Source organism: Procambarus clarkii, unplaced genomic scaffold (genome assembly GCF_040958095.1).
Source record: "Procambarus clarkii isolate CNS0578487 unplaced genomic scaffold, FALCON_Pclarkii_2.0 HiC_scaffold_117, whole genome shotgun sequence".
In the NCBI taxonomy this organism is placed as follows: Eukaryota; Metazoa; Arthropoda; class Malacostraca; order Decapoda; family Cambaridae; genus Procambarus; species Procambarus clarkii.
In genome coordinates this window covers 444889-465000 of record NW_027189150.1, presented here as the reverse complement: position 1 = coordinate 465000, position 20112 = coordinate 444889, and the positions used below count along the sequence as shown (strand labels likewise).

Below are 20112 nucleotides of genomic sequence, written 5' to 3'. Positions count from 1 at the left end.
TGTGAGGGGTGAGGTCTCAGATTAGCGTGACGTTATGAGTGGAGTTCCGCAAGGGTCAGTCCTTGGACCTATACTGTTTCTGATATATGTGAATGATCTCCCAGAGGGTATAGAATCGTTTCTCTCAATGTTTGCCGATGATGCAAAAATTATGAGGAGGATTGAAACTGAGGACGATAGTAGGAGGCTACAAGAAGACCTAGACAGACTGAGTGAATGGTCCAACAAATGGCTGTTGAAGTTCAACCCGAGTAAATGCAAATTAATGAAACTAGGCACTGGAAACAGGAGGCCAGACACAGGATACAGAATAGGAGATGAAGTACTTAATGAAACGGACAGAGAGAAAGATCTAGGAGTTGATATCACACCAAACCTGTCTCCTGAAGCCCACATAAAAAGAATAACGTCTGCGACATATGCGAGGCTGGCTAACATCAGAACAGCGTTCAGGAACCTGTGTAAGGAATCATTCAGAATCTTGTACACCACATATGTAAGACCAATCCTGGAGTATGCGGCCCCAGCATGGAGCCCGTATCTTTTCAAGCACAAGACGAAGCTGGAAAAAGTCCAAAGGTATGCCACTAGACTAGTCCCAGAACTAAGAGGCATGAGTTACGAGGAAAGGCTGCGGGAAATGCACCTTACGACACTAGAAGACAAAAGAGTAAGGGTAGACATGATCACAACCTACAAAATCCTCAGAGGAATCGACCGGGTAAACAAGGATAAACTATTCAACACTGGTGGGACGCGAAAAAGGGGACACAGGTGGAAACTGAGTACCCACATGAGCCACAGAGACGTTAGAAGGAACTTTTTCAGTGTCAGAGTAGTTAACGGATGGAATGCATTAGTCAGTGATGTGGTGGAGGCTGACTCCATACACAGTTTCAAATGTAGATATGATAGAGCCCAGAAGGCTAAGGAATCTGTACACCAGTTGAGAGGCGGGACCAAAGAGCCAAAGCTCAACCCCCCCGCAAGCACAAATAGGTGAGTACAAATAGGTGAGTACACAGTCACTGTATTTGGCGCGCCGCCGCCGCCAGCGGCCTGCGACCGTCGCGGTGATAATACCTGCCGCTGCGGCGGCAGCGAGGGTGACGGTCCCACCGCCCGGAGTCACCGCTACGGTCGCAGGCCGCTAGCGGCGGCGCGGGCGGGCGGGCGGGCGGGTGGCAGGCGGGGCGGAGCGGGGCGGGCTGGGCTGTGCGATCGGAGGCAGCTCCTCCCCACACATAGAATGTGTGCTTGAGAAATGTGAGAATAGGTATGGATTTTGAGAAGTGGACAGAGAAGTGGAGAAAGCTCTTTGTCATTTTGCTGTTAAATATTGAGGTTTTGAACTATATATTTATATTTTCCGCAAGTGAAATACTCTGTCCAACAGAGTAAGTGAACGTGAGAGCAGTGCTGTCACTTAGCAGAGCAACCCGATTTCTGGAGACAATACTTACATTATGTTTACCTGTACTCCTTGTTTTATTCAGAAATAGAGAAGAACCTGAGCAATACTGTAATAATATCAAAGTGCTGGAGATTATGAAGATCTCTGTCAACAGATGCCATTTCCGGGCCCACCCTAGCCCCCCCCCCCCCCGCTGCCCAAGCGGACGCTGTCCAAGCGGACGCTGCCCAAGCGGGCGCTGCCCAAGCGGACGCTGCCCAAGCGGGGGGGGGGGGGGGGCTAGGGTGGGCCCGGAAATGGGCTATCTCAGCTTTCTTCTTTCCACTCTCAGAAGCGCGTCCGCTCCTAATCTCTTTCGCCCTCGCTCTGTCAAAAAAGTTGGGGGCGGAGCCTAAAATCTTTATGACCCTTTCACCCACTCACCACCATCTTCAGACTTCATTCTCTTTCCACTTCTCCATCCACCAATCTCGTCCTCTCATTTACTACAGAAAATGGGTCTTTTCCTAAATTTCAACAGAAAACGTCAAATTTCGTCTAATAAAAAAAACAAAGCCTTGCTACGTTCTCGCGACCTTCTCACAACAATAGACACCTCACTCGAGCACTACTTAGCCTATATTTATCGTACATCGGACAACACACCTCAGAAAAATACCCTATGTTGCCCCTAACGTTCTCACAACGTTATTACAACTTTCGCTGTGTCCGAAACCACTCCATCCCAAAATGGAGGGGACGGGCTACGGCGTAAATCTCCCTACTACATTACGGGAATTAAACCTCACGTCGCTGGAAGACAGAAGAGTTAGGGGGGGACATGATCACCACATACAAGATTCTCAGAGGAATTGATAGGGTGAATAAAGACAGGCTTTTTAACACAAGGAGGGCACACGCACTAGGGGACACAGGTGGAAATTGAGTGCCCAAATGAGCCACAGAGATATTAGAAAGAACTTTTTAGTGTCATCAGAGTAGTTAGTAAATGGAATGCACTAGGAAGTGATGTGGTGGAGACTGACTCCATACACAGTTTCATGTGTAGATATGACAGAGCCCAATAGGCTCAAGAACCTGAACATCAGTTGATTGACAGGTGAGAAGCGGAACCAAAGAGCCAGAGCTTACCCCCCTTCCCCGCAAGCACAAGTAGGTGAGTACATGCACATATATATATATACGCAGTTTTTTTTCAAGTATTGGGGGGACGGATTTCTGGTCAGTATTTCATCTGGGAATTATATGCTGTGGGGTTGGATTTTCATCTAGTAAATCGAGGCTCTTGGGCCACAGCTGTTGGAGCGGGGCGTCTCATCTTGGAGTAATGTGTTTAACATTGGGTCCTCGAACACGCCAATGATGTTTCACACCCTGATGGCTTGGTGCTGTAGTCTGATGTTTAGTGGCTGTATGTTCAGGACCTCATGGAGCTCCTGGATTGTCTGATCATATGTTGGACGGTGTTTTGCCTCTCTCCTTAGTGCCTTATTTTGCACTGCTTTTAGTTTTTGCATGTTAGTTTTCTTTAAGGTGTGTAGTGGTAAAATGAACAAATCCACAAGGGCCGTGACGAGGATTCGAACCTGCGTCCGGGAGCATCCCAGACACTGCCTTAATCGACTGAGCTACGACAGGGTAAAAGGGTTGAAACCGAAGTTCTACTGAACTTACTGGATCCCGTAGCCTCTCCGAGGCACAAACCAGGCTTGTGGATTTGTTCATTTGATGCATCACGTTAGTGTGATCTCTGTGTGTGTGTAGTGGTACTGGGCGATACTCTAAATGCGCCCGAAATAGAGCCTTATATAGGTGTATCTGTGTGTTTGTACTAAGGCTTCGGAATCTCCTCAGTTTTCCAAAGGCTGCTTTGGCTTTGTTTAGTCGGTCCCTTACTTGAATTTTTATCCCTGTTCTATTGATCAGGGGTCCCAGTATTCTGCTTACCTCCACATATAGGATTGGACAGTTGTCATGGATAATGGGGTATGGGTTTCTTTTTGCAATGTGCATTATCTGGAACTTTTGTTTGTGCTAATTTTCCATTGCTTCTCAAAATTGTTTATAAATTCTATTGCTGCCTTGGTCTTGTTGGCGAGTAGCTGCTTTGATGGTCCCAGTTGACATATTATTTGGGTGATATCGTCAGCGTATGTGATTTATTTACCATGCTAGGGTTGGGGTAGGTGATGAAAAAATGTGACAGTGTCAGATCACAAAGGAAGAAATGAAACAGGAATTTCTTTAAGTGCTTTCCTATATTAATACAACTTCAGAAGGAATGATTTACAGGTCAAGTATTGGACATATATAGGCAGAAGAGAGAGGTGAAGTACAATGAAAAATGAATGGGAATTACTTAGACACAAACATAAGCTGCACAAGAACTGCAGAAGGCCTATTTTCCCATACAATGCAGCTGCTATTCTTACCCACCAATAGGCCCACACATTGATAATAATACCATAAGATAGTAAATATTTACAATGAATTAGTGAGACAAATGTGTATCAATGATCCAACTCAAATCGCCCTTTAATTGATCTATCAATAATGGATCTAAGTTATATAAACCACTGCTAATGTTCAAATTACTTTCATTTGTAATCTGTATTAAAGCAGATTCAATTATGTTCCTGTTAGAAGTGCTTTTACAATTCGTTATTGAAGAAGCCATCTCCCAATCGATTTGGTAAGCATTTTCTGACAGATGAACAAACAAAGCATTAGACAATTGGCCATGTCTTACAGAGTATTTATGTTGCGAAATTCTACATTTCAAATCTTTAGATATTTGCCCAACATAGAACTTATTACAGTTTTTACAAGGTATTTTATAAATGACACAAGTATCACTACGAGGGCTGTTTCTAGCTAATAGCTTACCAACAGTATTTTCGTAGCTAAACAGTACATGTATATCAAAAAGTTTCAAGACCTTGACAATATTCTCAAACCAAGAGAAATGTGGTAAACATAACACATTCTTTGGGCGAATTTTTCACTGCATATATTATTATAATATGTACGACGTGCTTTGCTACGGCAAATTTCCAAAAAACTCAGTGGGTAACAAAGCTTGAGACCAATAGAATCAATATTCTTAAACTCTTCATCTAAGAATTCTGGACTCACAACCCGAAGAGCTCTTAGATACATTGAAGAAAAAATAGATTTTTTCACATTGTATCTATGCACTGAAAAATAATTAACATAAGATAAATTATTCGTAGGTTTTCTGTAGACACTAAACTTTAGTGAAAAATCTTCCCTATGAATAAGTACATCTAGGAATGGCAAACATTTATCAGTTTCAGTCTCCATAGTAAATTTTATAGAGGTGACTTGATCATTAAGTTTGGCCACAGATTCGTCAGTGTTTGTATCTGTAGGCCATATACGTAAAATATCATCAACATATCTGAACCATGGAATGATTCCAGGGGTAATTTTTAAAACAAATTTCTTCTCGAAGAATTCCATGTACAAGTTTGAAAGCAATGACGATAAAGGATTCCCATTGCCATTCCAAAAGTCTGTAAATAATACTCATTATTAAAGGTAAATTTACATTCTTTAATGCACAACTTAGCAAGATTGACAATAATATCAGCAGAAAGAGGTAAAACATGATTCATTAGTTCATGAGCAAGATAATCAAGAATGTCAACCGGTACCTTTGTAAACAAGGAACTAACGTTAAAACTGATTAACTTTACATCAGGAGTGACAAAAACACTACTCAATTTGTTAACTAATTCAATAGTATTGGTCAAATGAGAAGAGGAAATAGTTCCTAACAATGGGGACAAGTTTTTGGTAAGCCATTTAGAAAGCTTGTAAGAAATGAATTCCACTTTACTGATGATAGGCCTCATGGGATTGTTAGGTTTATGCGTCTTGACAAGTCCATAGAGCTATGGTAATGAGGGTGATGAAGTAGTAAATTGATTAAGAAGATCTTTATGTTTAATTAACAACTTCCTCAAGCTGCTATTGAAGAACTTTATGATGTCCTCAAGATGATTTTTCCCGAGTTTAGTGTATGTAGAAGAATCTTGGAGATCAAACAAGGAGGAAAATATTTCGAAAATGAATGAATAACAACAGTGCTGGATTTATCAGCCTTTGTTATATGAATGGAGGGGTCGGCTCCTGTAAGAGAAGACCAAAAACCAAAAGCATAAATGACCCAACAAAATTAAAAAATCTAAAGTTAGCCAAATAAAAATAAAAACCAATATTCCAATAATACCAAAAATCCAGTATAAAGCCAAAATGAAAGAGACAAAAACCAGGCTAGGCAAGGAACTAGGAGACTTACTAATTGTGACTGGTAAAACGTAACTGGGATAGAGAAAAAAAATACACATACATGACAATGGACAAATAACCTTACAGAAGGGATAAAATGCTAATAAACCGAAATAGGAAACCAAGAGCATAAATGAGATAGAAGCAAAATTTGCCACCCACAAATAAAACGGCATTCCAAATAATGTTCCAAAATTCCAGGAAGTCAGTAGTCCAATATGTCCATTAAATAATCCATTTTAAACAAATAAACCAAATTAATACCTGAGAACGTACATAAAGTAATGAAATAAGTAAGAGTAGCACCAAGGGGGAGCCAAATAAAAGAAAAATTGTATAAATCAAGCATTCCATTAATATACAAAACCCAGTATAATTCCATTAAAAGAGGGGCAAAATGACCAGGCTAAACAAAGAATGAAGACCGTACTTAACCTAATTTATAATAAATAATAAACCGAATGTATGGATAAACCAAAAAAAGCACAAGGCGAACATAATAACTTAACCAGCTAGGAGCATAGTACTACGATAGGAAAACCAGCTGGACTAACTGAGAAAAGTGGCCCAACAGAATACCATTATTGTAAAAACCATCAACTCTAAATAATGCAGCCCCCCTACCCCCAACGTGGACTACCCGACCAACACAAAGGGTGATGCGGGCCGGGCGATACCCCAATTTCCAGGAAGCCTGAAGCTGGCTTGGCCTGCAAGCTGGGCGTTGGAGGTGCGGAAAGGAGGCCCCAGGATGTTGCTTTCACATGACCTACAAGGAGACTGCCCGCTCGATCGGGCTCACCCTCGAGGCCCAAGGAGACAGAGTGACCGGCAGGAAGCCTCCAAACAGACGTGGGGAGGGCTAAGGGGCAGGGGCACAGGTCGCTTGCACACGACCTGCAAAGGGACGCGACGCTGACCACACGTCCGTCGGGCACCGCAGGGCCTGTCGAAGCCTCAGGGGGGCACCAGCCCACTCGAAGGGGGTGACGCCTAGTGCATCAACAAAAGATGAAAACCATTACCTGTTGATGCCAACTGCCAAATCCAAGATCCCACTCATCCATACCTCAGGGGTCGAAGTCCTGTCTCACAAATGAAAGCCTGCAGGCAGGGTTGAGGCTGGACAAATGTTGTGGCTTCCGCGCAAGTGCTTAAGTAGCCCCCCTCGTTGGGCGTATTTCCTTCCCACAGAAACTTCATCGCTTTTGCAAGCAATGACCATATCTATGCTCAGGTGATAATAGGGGCAATGGATACCATGGTTGAAGGCTTTTTGTGCCATGGAGATTTCTTCGAATATTACTTTCATCACGGTTCATAATCCTGGCATGAGAATTACTTCTTCTACCTTGGCCAATTCATTTCTTTGTTCTATGTCGAGTTTAATATTTTCAGGGGTATGGATAGTAAGTGCTGCATCAAGTCTCTTCAGGACTATAGTCTTCCTGGCCTGCAGCTCCGGAGGAATAATGACCTGAAAACGTTTATCCATCAATTTACGTACATTGATGACTGTGTCAACATCTTCATACTGGTAGCATAGTGCTATAAATGAGGAATCCTTTGTGGGTATTAGTTTAGAAAATCGTACCCTGAGAGAGAACAAGAGATTGGCTAGTTCATTCTGTTTATCATAGCTTGTTTCCCCCGCAGGGGAGTGGATTTTTACTCGGTGGCCTCTCATTGTCTCAGTACTTGTTCATTCTATTCAGTTTTCTTTCTTTCTCTTTCCTTTCTCTTCCTAAGAATAAGCTCTCCTTAGCTGAGGGCTAGGCACTCCGTCCTTCCACTTGGTTGGTTGGGACTAGTAGAGGTTAGCCCACAGTGACTTATTCTCCTATGTGCTATGTATGGACAGACGGTCCCCTAAGACAGCCTAACCCTGCTACAAGGGTGAACAGATGCCCTAATCAAGTGACAGAAAATGCCGCCTCCCTTAACAGCACCCCTCTGATTGACCTGACAACCCTAGAAGACGACCACCCTCTAACAAGACCCATAACTATGCTAGAGATGAGAGGAGTCATCAAAAGCACCAGAGATAAGGCCCCTGGACCATCAGGGATCAAAGCGCTGCAGATCAAACTTCTACCAGGCAATCTTATGCAATCCATACTCAACCTATTCAACGCTATGCTGGCATCGGGTCACATTCCTGTAGCATTCAAGTCAGCCAAGATGATATTCATTCCCAAACCCAAGAAAGACCCCCACCAACCTGGCAACTACCGACCAATCTCCCTCTTAGACACGATAGGCAAGTGCTTTGAAAAAATCATGTCAAACCGTCTTAACTACTACATGGAGTACAACAACCTCTTCACAGAAAAGCAGTTTGGCTTTCGAGCACATAGATCAACCCAGCACGCAATTAACATCATCTACGACGCCGTAAGCTCAATTCGAAAGCAAAAACAGGTAGCTTTGATTGCAATGAGGGACGTACACAAGGCCTTCGACAGCTTGTGGCACGATGGTCTTGTGTACAAATTAGCAGACTTACCAGCGCAAAACTGGACCCTCCTCAGGCTGATCAGTAATTTCCTTAAGAATAGGCAAGTTACCCCCAGCTTCAAGGCAAAAGAGGCCGCAGCCTTCACCCCAACAGCTGGAGTCCCCCAAGGATCATGCTTGAGCCCGGTTCTCTTCAACATCTTTGTAAATGACCTACCCCAACCAGAGTATAGGGACACCATTATCGTACAATTTGCGGACGACGTAACACACGTAATAACATCTAACCCTAGCATCCAAGCGGCCAAGCATGCAACTGTAACCCGTAAGGCAAACGTAGAACTAGCAAGGACTGCTAACTGGGAAAGGAAATGGAGGATCACCACTAACCCAGAAAAGATCCAATTAAGCACTGTCGGCTGTATGGCCTTCTCTATTGAAAATGAGGGGGGAATAAGAATCAGGGGTGAACCCATAGCCATCTCAAACTCCAACACAGTGCTCGGGTACAACTTCAACAGGCTACTCAACTCCTCCCAGTACGTATCCCAGAAGACAGCGATGGCCCGGGGCTCACTGGAGAGGCTCTTCCGTTTCAACCAAGCCCCATCCCACATCAAGCTCCACCTGTACAGAATGATCATAAGGCCTAGCTTGGAATACCCCTACGTTCCCCTGAACCTCACCAACAAATCCAACATGTTGAAGATTCAACGAGTACAAAACAAAGCACTTCGCTTTGCAGAGGGCCTGACTCTGAGGGACAGGGTAAGAACTGACCTGATCCATGAGACGCTCAACATGAAGCCAATGAACATTAGGCTCAGCTACCTGGCCAGAAGACAGCTGTACCGTATGAAGAACATGTATGTCCCAGACCCAGAAGATCCCTTCGTAGCAGAAAACACCACCAGCGACTACGAGATCCACGAACCACCACACAGAACCAGAAGAATCACTCTCCAACAAAAAGTGATCAGACATATCCATGATGAGGCCTTCCCAAGCCCTCAGATACTAAGCGGTCTGCCAGACGATCCAGATGAGTGGCCCATCCCGGACCCAATCTACACCAAATGAAGAATAAAGAAAGAAATAAAAAAAAAAAAAAAAAAAAAATAAATAAATAAATAAATAAATAAATAAAAAAAAAAAAAAAAAAAAAAAAAAAAAAAAATATATATAAATAAATAAAACACCTACAAAAAAATATAAAACCAAAAAACCATTTGTCGTGGCGTCAGAAGTGTAACTACCCTGATGTTTCTAAGATTAGCCTCCTTCAGCCAACTCCATCGGCTCTAGTGCTTTAGGACACCAACAAGGTCACAAACACTAGCCCCCCCAGCCAATGTACTGACAACCCAACATAACACACACGCAAACAAACAACACATACAAAAATGTCAACCCATGGTGGACAGGCCACCGAACTTTCAAACCTCCTCTCTCTCTACACCCGCATCCTCTTCCTGAATTTCATCTCCCCATCCCTCTACCTCCCCCATCCTTTCCATTCCCTATGGACATCAATCCAATCCAATCAAGTGCCCCCCCCCCCCCCCAGATTTTACAGGTAACCGCATGGGCCACTGGACCGTTCTACTTGACTTGTTGAAATATCGAAGTGAGAAGAGTAAGAGAAAGTGGGGAAGATAAGTCTTATAACTTAGAATGTACAGGTGCTATGTACAAAGCTGGCATCTTTGTAATGTTGGTGGCTGTGTCTCCCTCCTGTTAGGGAGGGGATGGTAGAGACCGTTGGGTCAGTGCCTTGACCGTAAGGGTCAGGGGCCCGTGGGGGTCAGATTACGATCCCACCACTCTCCTTGGTGTAATTGTTGCCTGAAGCTGGTGAAGCCTTTAGGATATATCGTCTTGCTAGAGAGTCTTACAGTGAGCCCCAAGTACTCTGTGCAAGTGATGCTGTGTTCTTAGCACCAGCAATGCATCAAACTCTAACGTTTGGTAGAGTGCCCCTCGTAGGGAGCAGTGGGGGGCAGGCTAGCTTGCCTCTAGGCCTCAAGCGACTAAGCCTGAATGTCCTCCCGGGATATCAGTTCACTCTAGGGGTCCTCTTTTACTAGTGACTTATGCAATAGTGTCATAACACTCAGCAGCACAATAGTATTGTGTCGATACAACCAGGCAATCAAACACAGGGGATGGGTACGAGGGACTTAACCCCTAGAGAGGAGATAAGGCGCGCACATCCTCTCAGCCTAAGGCCTGGCGGGCGAGTATGGGGCAGACATGTGGTGGGGGCGGATGTGTGGTGTTGGCAGATGGAGGCCTTAACTCAATAAACTCATTCATACCAAAAATAGCTTATTTTATCTCATAATTGGTAAAATCAATACACATTTGTTATGCGTATCTAAAATTCATCTTCATTTACTTTACCAAAGAAACTTATTCTTTTTCTTATTACATTTCAGTCAAATATCAAGGCAGTGTGTCTGGCATGGGGAGAGGAGAGCAGTTACAGTCTGGTTGGACAGAGCGTCACAGTAACTGGCTGGGGCAGCACCAAGTTTGGTCAGTAACTATTTTGCATTTAAAAAATTTAACCAAATATATTTAAAAACGTTTGTACTTCTAATGTGGCTTGAGTTTCATGTCATTCCATATACCTGCATCTCCAGCCGCTTACTTTCTCTATATTTGGAAAAACTTTCCAATTATATCTTCGAGTATTGCTGTAAACTCTTCATGCATAGTCATTGCAAACTTACTCTGATCTTCACACTCTAGAGTCACGCTGGACAACATACTTGTCTACAATCCCCCATACTATAATACCTCAGCTCATGGATTAAAAGCTACCTTGCGTTAATTTGATTTTGGGGGTCAAGGATCCCTCGCCGGTCTCTGACCTCCTGGTTGACGGTCAGCTGAACCAGGATGTTGGACGTGGCTGCTCGAAGCCTGGCGTATGAATCACAGCCTAGTTGATCAGGTATCCTTACCTGCCACTTTCTCATTATTCTTGGCAGTAATCATGATTAAAGCCGACCTGAAGCATACACAACAGTGTAGTTATAAACACAATGAACACAGGACTGACTACAGATTACACTCAGACTGGTCTATAACAGAACGTCTTGTCCGTACTAATCCTCACTTGGAATGGCATGGAAGAAGTTATTTAAAATAACTTTTTAATATAATAATAACTTTAATTTAACAATTAAAACGTGCCCAGGACCAGACAAAGTAATTACCAGGGTTCTAGAAGAATGTAAAGATAAACCTAGTGAGTTTTTAATAAACCATCAGTACCGAGAAGAGTATCACAATCATGAACAAATATATCTGTTATGTAAGTAGTGAAGTAGTTTATTATGTAAGTAGTGGAGTAGTTTGGTATGTAAGTAGTGAAGTAGTTTGTTATGTAAGTGGTGAAGTAGTTTATTATGTAAGAAGTGAAGAAGTTTGTTAAGTAGTGGAGTAGTTTGTTATCTAAGTAGTAGAGTAGTTTGGTATGTAAGTAGTGAAGAAGTTTGTTATGTAAGAATTGGAGTATATAACAAATCCACTTGTTATTTTAGTAGAAGATACTATTTTTATTTGTACGATTAATTGTTGCTGTAGATATCCTAAATTGTCTTAAGCAAAGCCTTCGAATGTGTTCCTCACGTTAAGAATGTATGTACTTACTTTCTTAGTGTCACAGGCTTATGATTGTTCTTAAGAATGCATAAGAGCGTTCTTAAGAACATACTATGGTTTTGCATAATAAAATATATTAAAAGGATAAATACTAATACATCTGAACAGTATTTATCATCGTTTGCCTTTACTTTCTTAGGTGGTTTTCCCAGCTCAGTGTTGCAGGAAGTGAACGTGACAGTATTCCAGTCGTCAGCGTGCGATCAGAGCTACTCTACTCTGTCATATTACCCCTCTATATGGCCTCAGGGTATTGGGCAGGAGACTGTGTGTGCTGGAGACCGCAATGGGCGACGCGACGCCTGCCAGGTAATACCAGTGAGGGTTCCTCTACACTGGTGCGATGTTTTTGTGTCGAGATGTTTATCTACACTTCCCGTTGTTGTGATGAATATGATACTGACAGCAAACACATTGCACATATATTGAAGTACATAATAATATTATATATTAAATATTTAATATTTAAAATTCCATCAGTTACTAACTATTATAATAAACATGGCAATACCAACACTGGTATGCTTAATAACTCAATATGCTTAAGGCCACATCGGTAGGCCTACTTTTCCCACCACACCGGTAGGCCTAGCTCTTCCCACCACACCGGTAGGCCTAGCTCTTCCCACCACACCGGTAGGCCTAGCTCTTCCCACCACACCGGTAGGCCTAGCTCTTCCCACCACACCGGTAGGCCTAGCTCTTCCCACCATAGGATGAGTAGCTGTACTCCAAGTTCTCATGTGGTGAATACTATAAGACCTGTTAACCACGGAAGGTTATAAAGGCCATATCAACAGCCAACTAAGCAACCAGCAAGTTTGTTGTAATTCATGACTTTGTTCAGGACTAATGTAAACTCAGTGTATATGTTCAGAGAAATTGAGTATTCCTCTCGATGCATGTATACCCTGCTTGACAACACAGTACACCTCTCAGTGCACGTATACCCTGCATGGCAATACAGTATACCTCTCAGTGCACGTATACCCTGCTTGGCAACACAGTATACCTCCCAGTGCACGTATACCCTACTTGGCAACACAGTATACCTCTCAGTGCACGTATACCCTACTTGGCAACACAGTATACCTCTCAGTGCATGTATACCCTACTTGGCAACACAGTATACCTCTCAGTGCATGTATACCCTACTTGGCAACACAGTATACCTCTCAGTGCACGTATACCCTACTTGGCAACACAGTATACCTCTCAGTGCATGTATACCCTACTTGGCAACACAGTATACCTCTCAGTGCACGTATACCCTGCTTGACAACACAGTATACCTCTCTGTGCATGTATACCCTGCTTGACAACACAGTATACCTCTCAGTGCACGTATACCCTACTTGACAACACAGTATACCTCTCAGTGCACGTATACCCTACTTGGCAACACAGTATACCTCTCAGTGCACGTATACCCTGCATGGTAACACAGTATACCTCTCAGTGCATGTATACCCTACTTGGCAACACAGTATACCTCTCTGTGCATGTATACCCTGCTTGACAACACAGTATACCTCTCAGTGCATGTATACCCTGCATGGTAACACAGTATACCTCTCAGTGCATGTATACCCTACTTGGCAACACAGTATACCTCTCAGTGCACGTATACCCTGCTTGACAACACAGTATACCTCTCTGTGCATGTATACCCTGCTTGACAACACAGTATACCTCTCAGTGCATGTATACCCTGCATGGTAACACAGTATACCTCTCAGTGCACGTATACCCTGCATGGTAACACAGTATACCTCTCAGTGCATGTATACCCTACTTGGCAACACAGTATACCTCTCTGTGCATGTATACCCTGCTTGACAACACAGTATACCTCTCTGTGCATGTATACCCTGCTTGACAACACAGTATACCTCTCAGTGCATGTATACCCTGCTTGACAACACAGTATACCTCTCTGTGCATGTATACCCTGCTTGACAACACAGTATACCTCTCTGTGCATGTATACCCTGCTTGGCAACACAGTATACCTCTCAGTGCATGTATACCCTGCTTGACAACACAGTATACCTCTCTGTGCATGTATACCCTGCTTGACAACACAGTATACCTCTCTGTGCATGTATACCCTGCTTGGCAACACAGTATACCTCTCTGTGCATGTATACCCTGCTTGACAACACAGTATACCTCTCTGTGCATGTATACCCTGCTTGACAACACAGTATACCTCTCTGTGCATGTATACCCTGCTTGACAACACAGTATACCTCTCTGTGCATGTATACCCTGCTTGGCAACACAGTATACCTCTCTGTGCATGTATACCCTGCTTGACAACACAGTATACCTCTCTGTGCATGTATACCCTGCTTGACAACACAGTATACCTCTCAGTGCACGTATACCCTGCTTGACAACACAGTATACCTCTCTGTGCATGTATACCCTGCATGGTAACACAGTATACCTCTCAGTGCACGTATACCCTGCTTGACAACACAGTATACCTCTCTGTGCATGTATACCCTGCTTGACAACACAGTATACCTCTCAGTGCATGTATACCCTGCATGGTAACACAGTATACCTCTCAGTGCACGTATACCCTGCATGGTAACACAGTATACCTCTCAGTGCATGTATACCCTACTTGGCAACACAGTATACCTCTCTGTGCATGTATACCCTGCTTGACAACACAGTATACCTCTCTGTGCATGTATACCCTGCATGGTAACACAGTATACCTCTCAGTGCACGTATACCCTGCTTGACAACACAGTATACCTCTCTGTGCATGTATACCCTGCTTGACAACACAGTATACCTCTCTGTGCATGTATACCCTGCTTGACAACACAGTATACCTCTCAGTGCATGTATACCCTGCATGGTAACACAGTATACCTCTCAGTGCACGTATACCCTGCTTGACAACACAGTATACCTCTCTGTGCATGTATACCCTGCTTGGCAACACAGTATACCTCTCAGTGCATGTATACCCTGCATGGTAACACAGTATACCTCTCAGTGCACGTATACCCTGCTTGACAACACAGTATACCTCTCTGTGCATGTATACCCTGCTTGGCAACACAGTAATAATTAGAGGTGTACCTATTGGACTCGCCAATTTTTGTAATCTCGGTATTGGTCAATGTTCAGCAGATAGGGTGTAGCATTTTCTTCTTAGGAAGGTGTAGTTGAGTACAGGAACCTCTACACCAGTAGACTACTACCTCTACACCAGTAGACTACTACCTCTACACCAGTAGACTACTACCTCTACACCAGTAGACTACTACCTCTACACCAGTAGACTACTACCTCTACACCAGTAGACTACTACCTCTACACCAGTAGACTACTACCTCTACACCAGTAGACTACTACCTCTACACCAGTAGACTACTACCTCTACACCAGTAGACTACTACCTCTACACCATGGTTGAGAGGCGGGATCAAAGAGCCGAGGCTCAACCCCCCTCAAGCAACTACCTGTTTGGTGAACTATCATTCCGTCATCACTCTGTTGTCTCAAGTGGCACTCCACCATCAACCTGTTGTGCCAAGTGTCACTCCACCATCAACCTGTTGTGTCACGTGGCACTCCACCATCAACCTGTTGTGTCACGTGGCACTCCACCATCAACCTGTTGTGTCACGTGGCACTCCACCATCAACCTGTTGTGCCAAGTGTCACTCCACCATCAACCTGTTGTGTCATGTGTCACTCCACCATCAACCTGTTGTGTCACGTGGCACTCCACCATCAACCTGTTGTGCCAAGTGTCACTCCACCATCAACCTGTTGTGTCATGTGTCACTCCACCATCAACCTGTTGTGTCACGTGGCACTCCACCATCAACCTGTTGTGTCACGTGGCACTCCACCATCAACCTGTTGTGTCATGTGTCACTCCACCATCAACCTGTTGTGTCATGTGTCACTCCACCATCAACCTGTTGTGTCATGTGTCACTCCACCATCAACCTGTTGTGTCACGTGGCACTCCACCATCAACCTGTTGTGTCACGTGGCACTCCACCATCAACCTGTTGTGTCATGTGTCACTCCACCATCAACCTGTTGTGTCATGTGTCACTCCACCATCAACCTGTTGTGTCATGTGTCACTCCACCATCAACCTGTTGTGTCATGTGTCACTCCACCATCAACCTGTTGTGTCATGTGTCACTCCACCATCAACCTGTTGTGTCACGTGGCACTCCACCATCAACCTGTTGTGTCACGTGGCACTTCACCATCAACCTGTTGTGTCATGTGTCACTCAACCATCAACCTGTTGTGTCATGTGTCACTCCACCATCAACCTGTTGTGTCATGTGTCACTCCACCATCAACCTGTTGTGTCACGTGGCACTCCACCATCAACCTGTTGTGTCACGTGGCACTCCACCATCAACCTGTTGTGTCATGTGTCACTCCACCATCAACCTGTTGTGTCATGTGTCACTCCACCATCAACCTGTTGTGTCATGTGTCACTCCACCATCAACCTGTTGTGTCATGTGTCACTCCACCATCAACCTGTTGTGTCATGTGTCACTCCACCATCAACCTGTTGTGTCACGTGGCACTCCACTATCAACCTGTTGTGTCATGTGTCACTCCACCATCAATTTGTTGTGTCATGTGTCACTCCACCATCAACCTGTTGTGTCATGTGTCACTCCACCATCAACCTGTTGTGTCACGTGGCACTCCACCATCAACCTGTTGTGTCATGTGTCACTCCACCATCAACCTGTTGTGTCACGTGGCACTCCACCATCAACCTGTTGTGTCATGTGTCACTCCACCATCAACCTGTTGTGTCATGTGTCACTCCACCATCAACCTGTTGTGCCAAGTGTCACTCCACCATCAACCTGTTGTGTCAAGTGTCACTCCACCATCAACCTGTTGTGTCAAGTGGCACTCCACCATCAACCTGTTGTGTCAAGTGTCACTCCACCATCAACCTGTTGTGTCAAGTGTCACTCCACCATCAACCTGTTGTGTCGTGTCAGTTCACCATCAACTTGTTGTGTCAAGTGGCACTCCACTATCAACTTGTTGTGTCACGTGGCACTCCACTATCAACCTGTTGTGTCGTGTCAGTTCACCATCAGCTTGTGTCACACCTTTAACCACCCTTAATCATCAACGTACCATACCTCGTTCTTTCTATATTAATGAGCAGATTATGTAAGTTTCGCACATATTTTCTTTCTTGATTTGTGTGGAATAATATGGAATAAAGAACGAAAGACAGTTCTACTTATAGTAGAACTTTCGTTTTCCTCGATCTCATTAGACTCTGTGTTGACTAACTCATTCTCTTTCAACGGTAAATATTACACTCAAACTTTCGGTGTCGCTATGGGTTCCCCTCTCTCCCCTGTTCTTGCTAATTTCTACATGGAATACTTCGAAACTGTTCTTCCTTCTATTGATACTCGATAGATAGATAGATGAGAGATACCCTCTCTTTGGCTTCGCTATGTTGATGACATTTTTGCTTTATGGCCTCATGACCTTAGTCTTTTCCAGCCTTTCCTCTCCTCTCTTAACAGTCTGGCTCCTTCTATCCATTTCAAAGTTGAGTGGGAATCTAATTCCCTCCTTCCTTTTCTTGATGTTCATGTTCACAGCTCTGTGTCCGGGTTCTCTTTCTCTGTCTACCGCAAACCCATGCATAGTGGCATGTACATTCACTTTTTTTTCTACCATCCTCCTCCTGTTAAGAAAAGTGTCCTCGTCTCTCTCTTCCTCCGCGCTCTACGCATCAGCGACCCTCAGTTTCTTGATTCTGAAATTGCCCTTATCTACAAATCATTCTCTCGCTTTGGTTACCCTTTGCATTTCATCAACTGTACCTACTTTCAAGCTAAAAGATTTTTTTTTCATCCTAAACCTGCTTCCAACTCTAGTAGCACTGTACTATGCCTTCCCTTCATATCTGAACTCAAAACTTTTACCAATACCTTTCGTCCTCTTGACATTAAACTCACCTTTCGACAAACTAACACACTTCGTAGCAATCTAGTTCACACTGCTCCTCCTGCTTCTAATGCTGCTAGTGTCTACTCTAGTTCCTGTTCGTCTTGTCCTTTCCAATACTTTGGCGAAACTGGCCGTACACTGAATGACAGACTTAAAGAACACAAGAGAAGTGTTAAGTCTGCTGACACTAACAATGCTCTCTTCTGCCATGTGAGGGATTCTAATCATCCCATTGATTGGTCTTCCTCCAAAATAATCTCTCCTGCCTCTACTCTACACAGACGCCGTCTTGTTGAATCGGCTCTAATACACAATGTACCCAACATGAACTTGAGTCCTGGCTTTGTTGCTGTTGACTCTTCCCTTTCACAGTATATACTCAAATGCTCTAATCTTTCTAACAAACATGACCTAACATAAGCTTACCCCTTTCATTTATCTTTCTTTCTCTTTCCTTTCTTTCTCTCCTCTCCCTTTTTCTGTTCATTGTCTTCTCCTACGCTCCCTTGCTATCCTCTTCTTATTCCTATTCCTATCTCCTCATTCGGTGGCTGTAATAGGAGCTGCGTCGTATGGGCCAATAGGCCCTCTGCAGTTCTTATTATTACTACTATCCCCTCTACTACACCTTACTTTGCTCCTCAGCTCTCTCTTGCCTATATATTGCCTGTCTCTACTTCCTCATCACAATCGACTTGAGAATGGTCCAGGACGAACCGAAACGTCGTCGTCCCTTCACCTTCTAGTGTGTGGTCTGGTTAACATTCTACATATAACTTCAAACGCCATTTTATTCAGAGATTTTCCAATGACAATTGTGGGAAAATCCTAAAAAGGCTTTAATTCTTTTATTCTAATTTTTATTCAGATATTTACTTTAATTTATTTTTCTAATTGAATTTAATATTATATTATTATTATTTGACTATTTTTTAGTTGACTGATATTATATTATTTTTCTTCTGAGTTAGTTCTTAGTTCTTTCTGAGTTAGTTCTTAGTTCTTTCTTAGTTAGTTCTTATTTAATGAACTGTATATTCTGATTCAGCTGCTAGAATTTATCACACACAGATGGGCGGGACAATTTGTAGCTTAAACCACTTTGAGGTGGATCCTTCATAAACCCCAAATTGTTTACATAGTCTTTAATATAAATTGTAAATCATACCACATATGGTGGTCTAATCAACTGAAATTATACTTATAGTTAATCTATCTACAGTATAAACACAAAAGGGGAGCCTTAGCTGCTACTGTAGTTTCTGCATACTAAGGCTGTGTAATGGTAGCATCAGATTGGGGTGTGGCCCTATGCCTCAGAGTGCCACGTGATGTTTGCTATCTGGAGGCATGCAAGGCTTGATGTAAAGCAGAGAGAAATTTCTATAATTATGTTGGGAGCCAACTGTCTGCTGCAGTAACTTCCCTCAAAATTACCTGTTTGGGATGTTTAACATTAGTAAAAGCACACCAACATATTAAGGCAAAGGTATGACATGAATAAGAGAGAAGTATAATGTTGAGTACGTACTTGGTTGAGCTTTAAAGCTCACTCATAACCGGCTACCTAACTAATATTACTTAAGTGTACACATTTATAATAAAAGTATAAGGCAGTTGGATACTCAGGTGTTCTGCTCGGTGGTAGAACTGCTGTGGTAGCTCCAGGACAGAGTAAAATGTCTGTCATGGGAGGCTCGTATCACAATTCTCCAACATCTCATGTTATTTTCTCTGCTGCCCGAAACGCTTTGCGTAATAATGGCTTTAGGCATTGTATGTACTAGCGCTATCTATAAATCCATCAACATTTTGTATCTCAACTTGTATGTATGTACTTTACCTGAATAAATATTTGTATTTGTATTTTGTGGTCGTTGTGTTGATTTAGGGGCGACGACGATCGTGGGATCGGATGCGCCCCGGCCGCCCGATAATGGGAAATAGTGGAGGGATGGGGTCCCTAAAGTCTCTTCAGGCCATAGACCCTGCACTCTCCTCAGCTTACATTTTTTACAGTCTCTTCAGGCCTCGGACATGACGGTTGAAGCGGAAGGTATGGCGAAGGATGTCATGGCGGACGTCTTCGTCTCTCGCACCTGCCCCGTCAAGGAGAACGGGAATTGTGAAGCGGGGAATATTCAGCCTATGAACGACACTGTAGTCTGACGCGAGCGCTATGAAATCGAGGGCAGTGAAGAAGGTGCTCCACTGTATCCTCCTGGGCATTCCAAAACCCCACAGTATTCTCAGGA

General features: G+C 43.5%; 1 protein-coding gene across 1 annotated transcript in view; it reads left to right on the top strand.

Annotated features, from left to right (window-relative positions):
- Positions 1-20112, top strand: part of LOC123750168 (proclotting enzyme-like) — a 36325-nt gene that overhangs the window by 6936 nt on the left and 9277 nt on the right. The window contains exons 3-4 of the mRNA XM_069320336.1: positions 10624-10723; positions 11997-12166. Of these exons, the coding sequence (XP_069176437.1) occupies positions 10624-10723; positions 11997-12166 (270 nt within the window). The remainder of the gene's footprint in view (positions 1-10623; positions 10724-11996; positions 12167-20112) is intronic.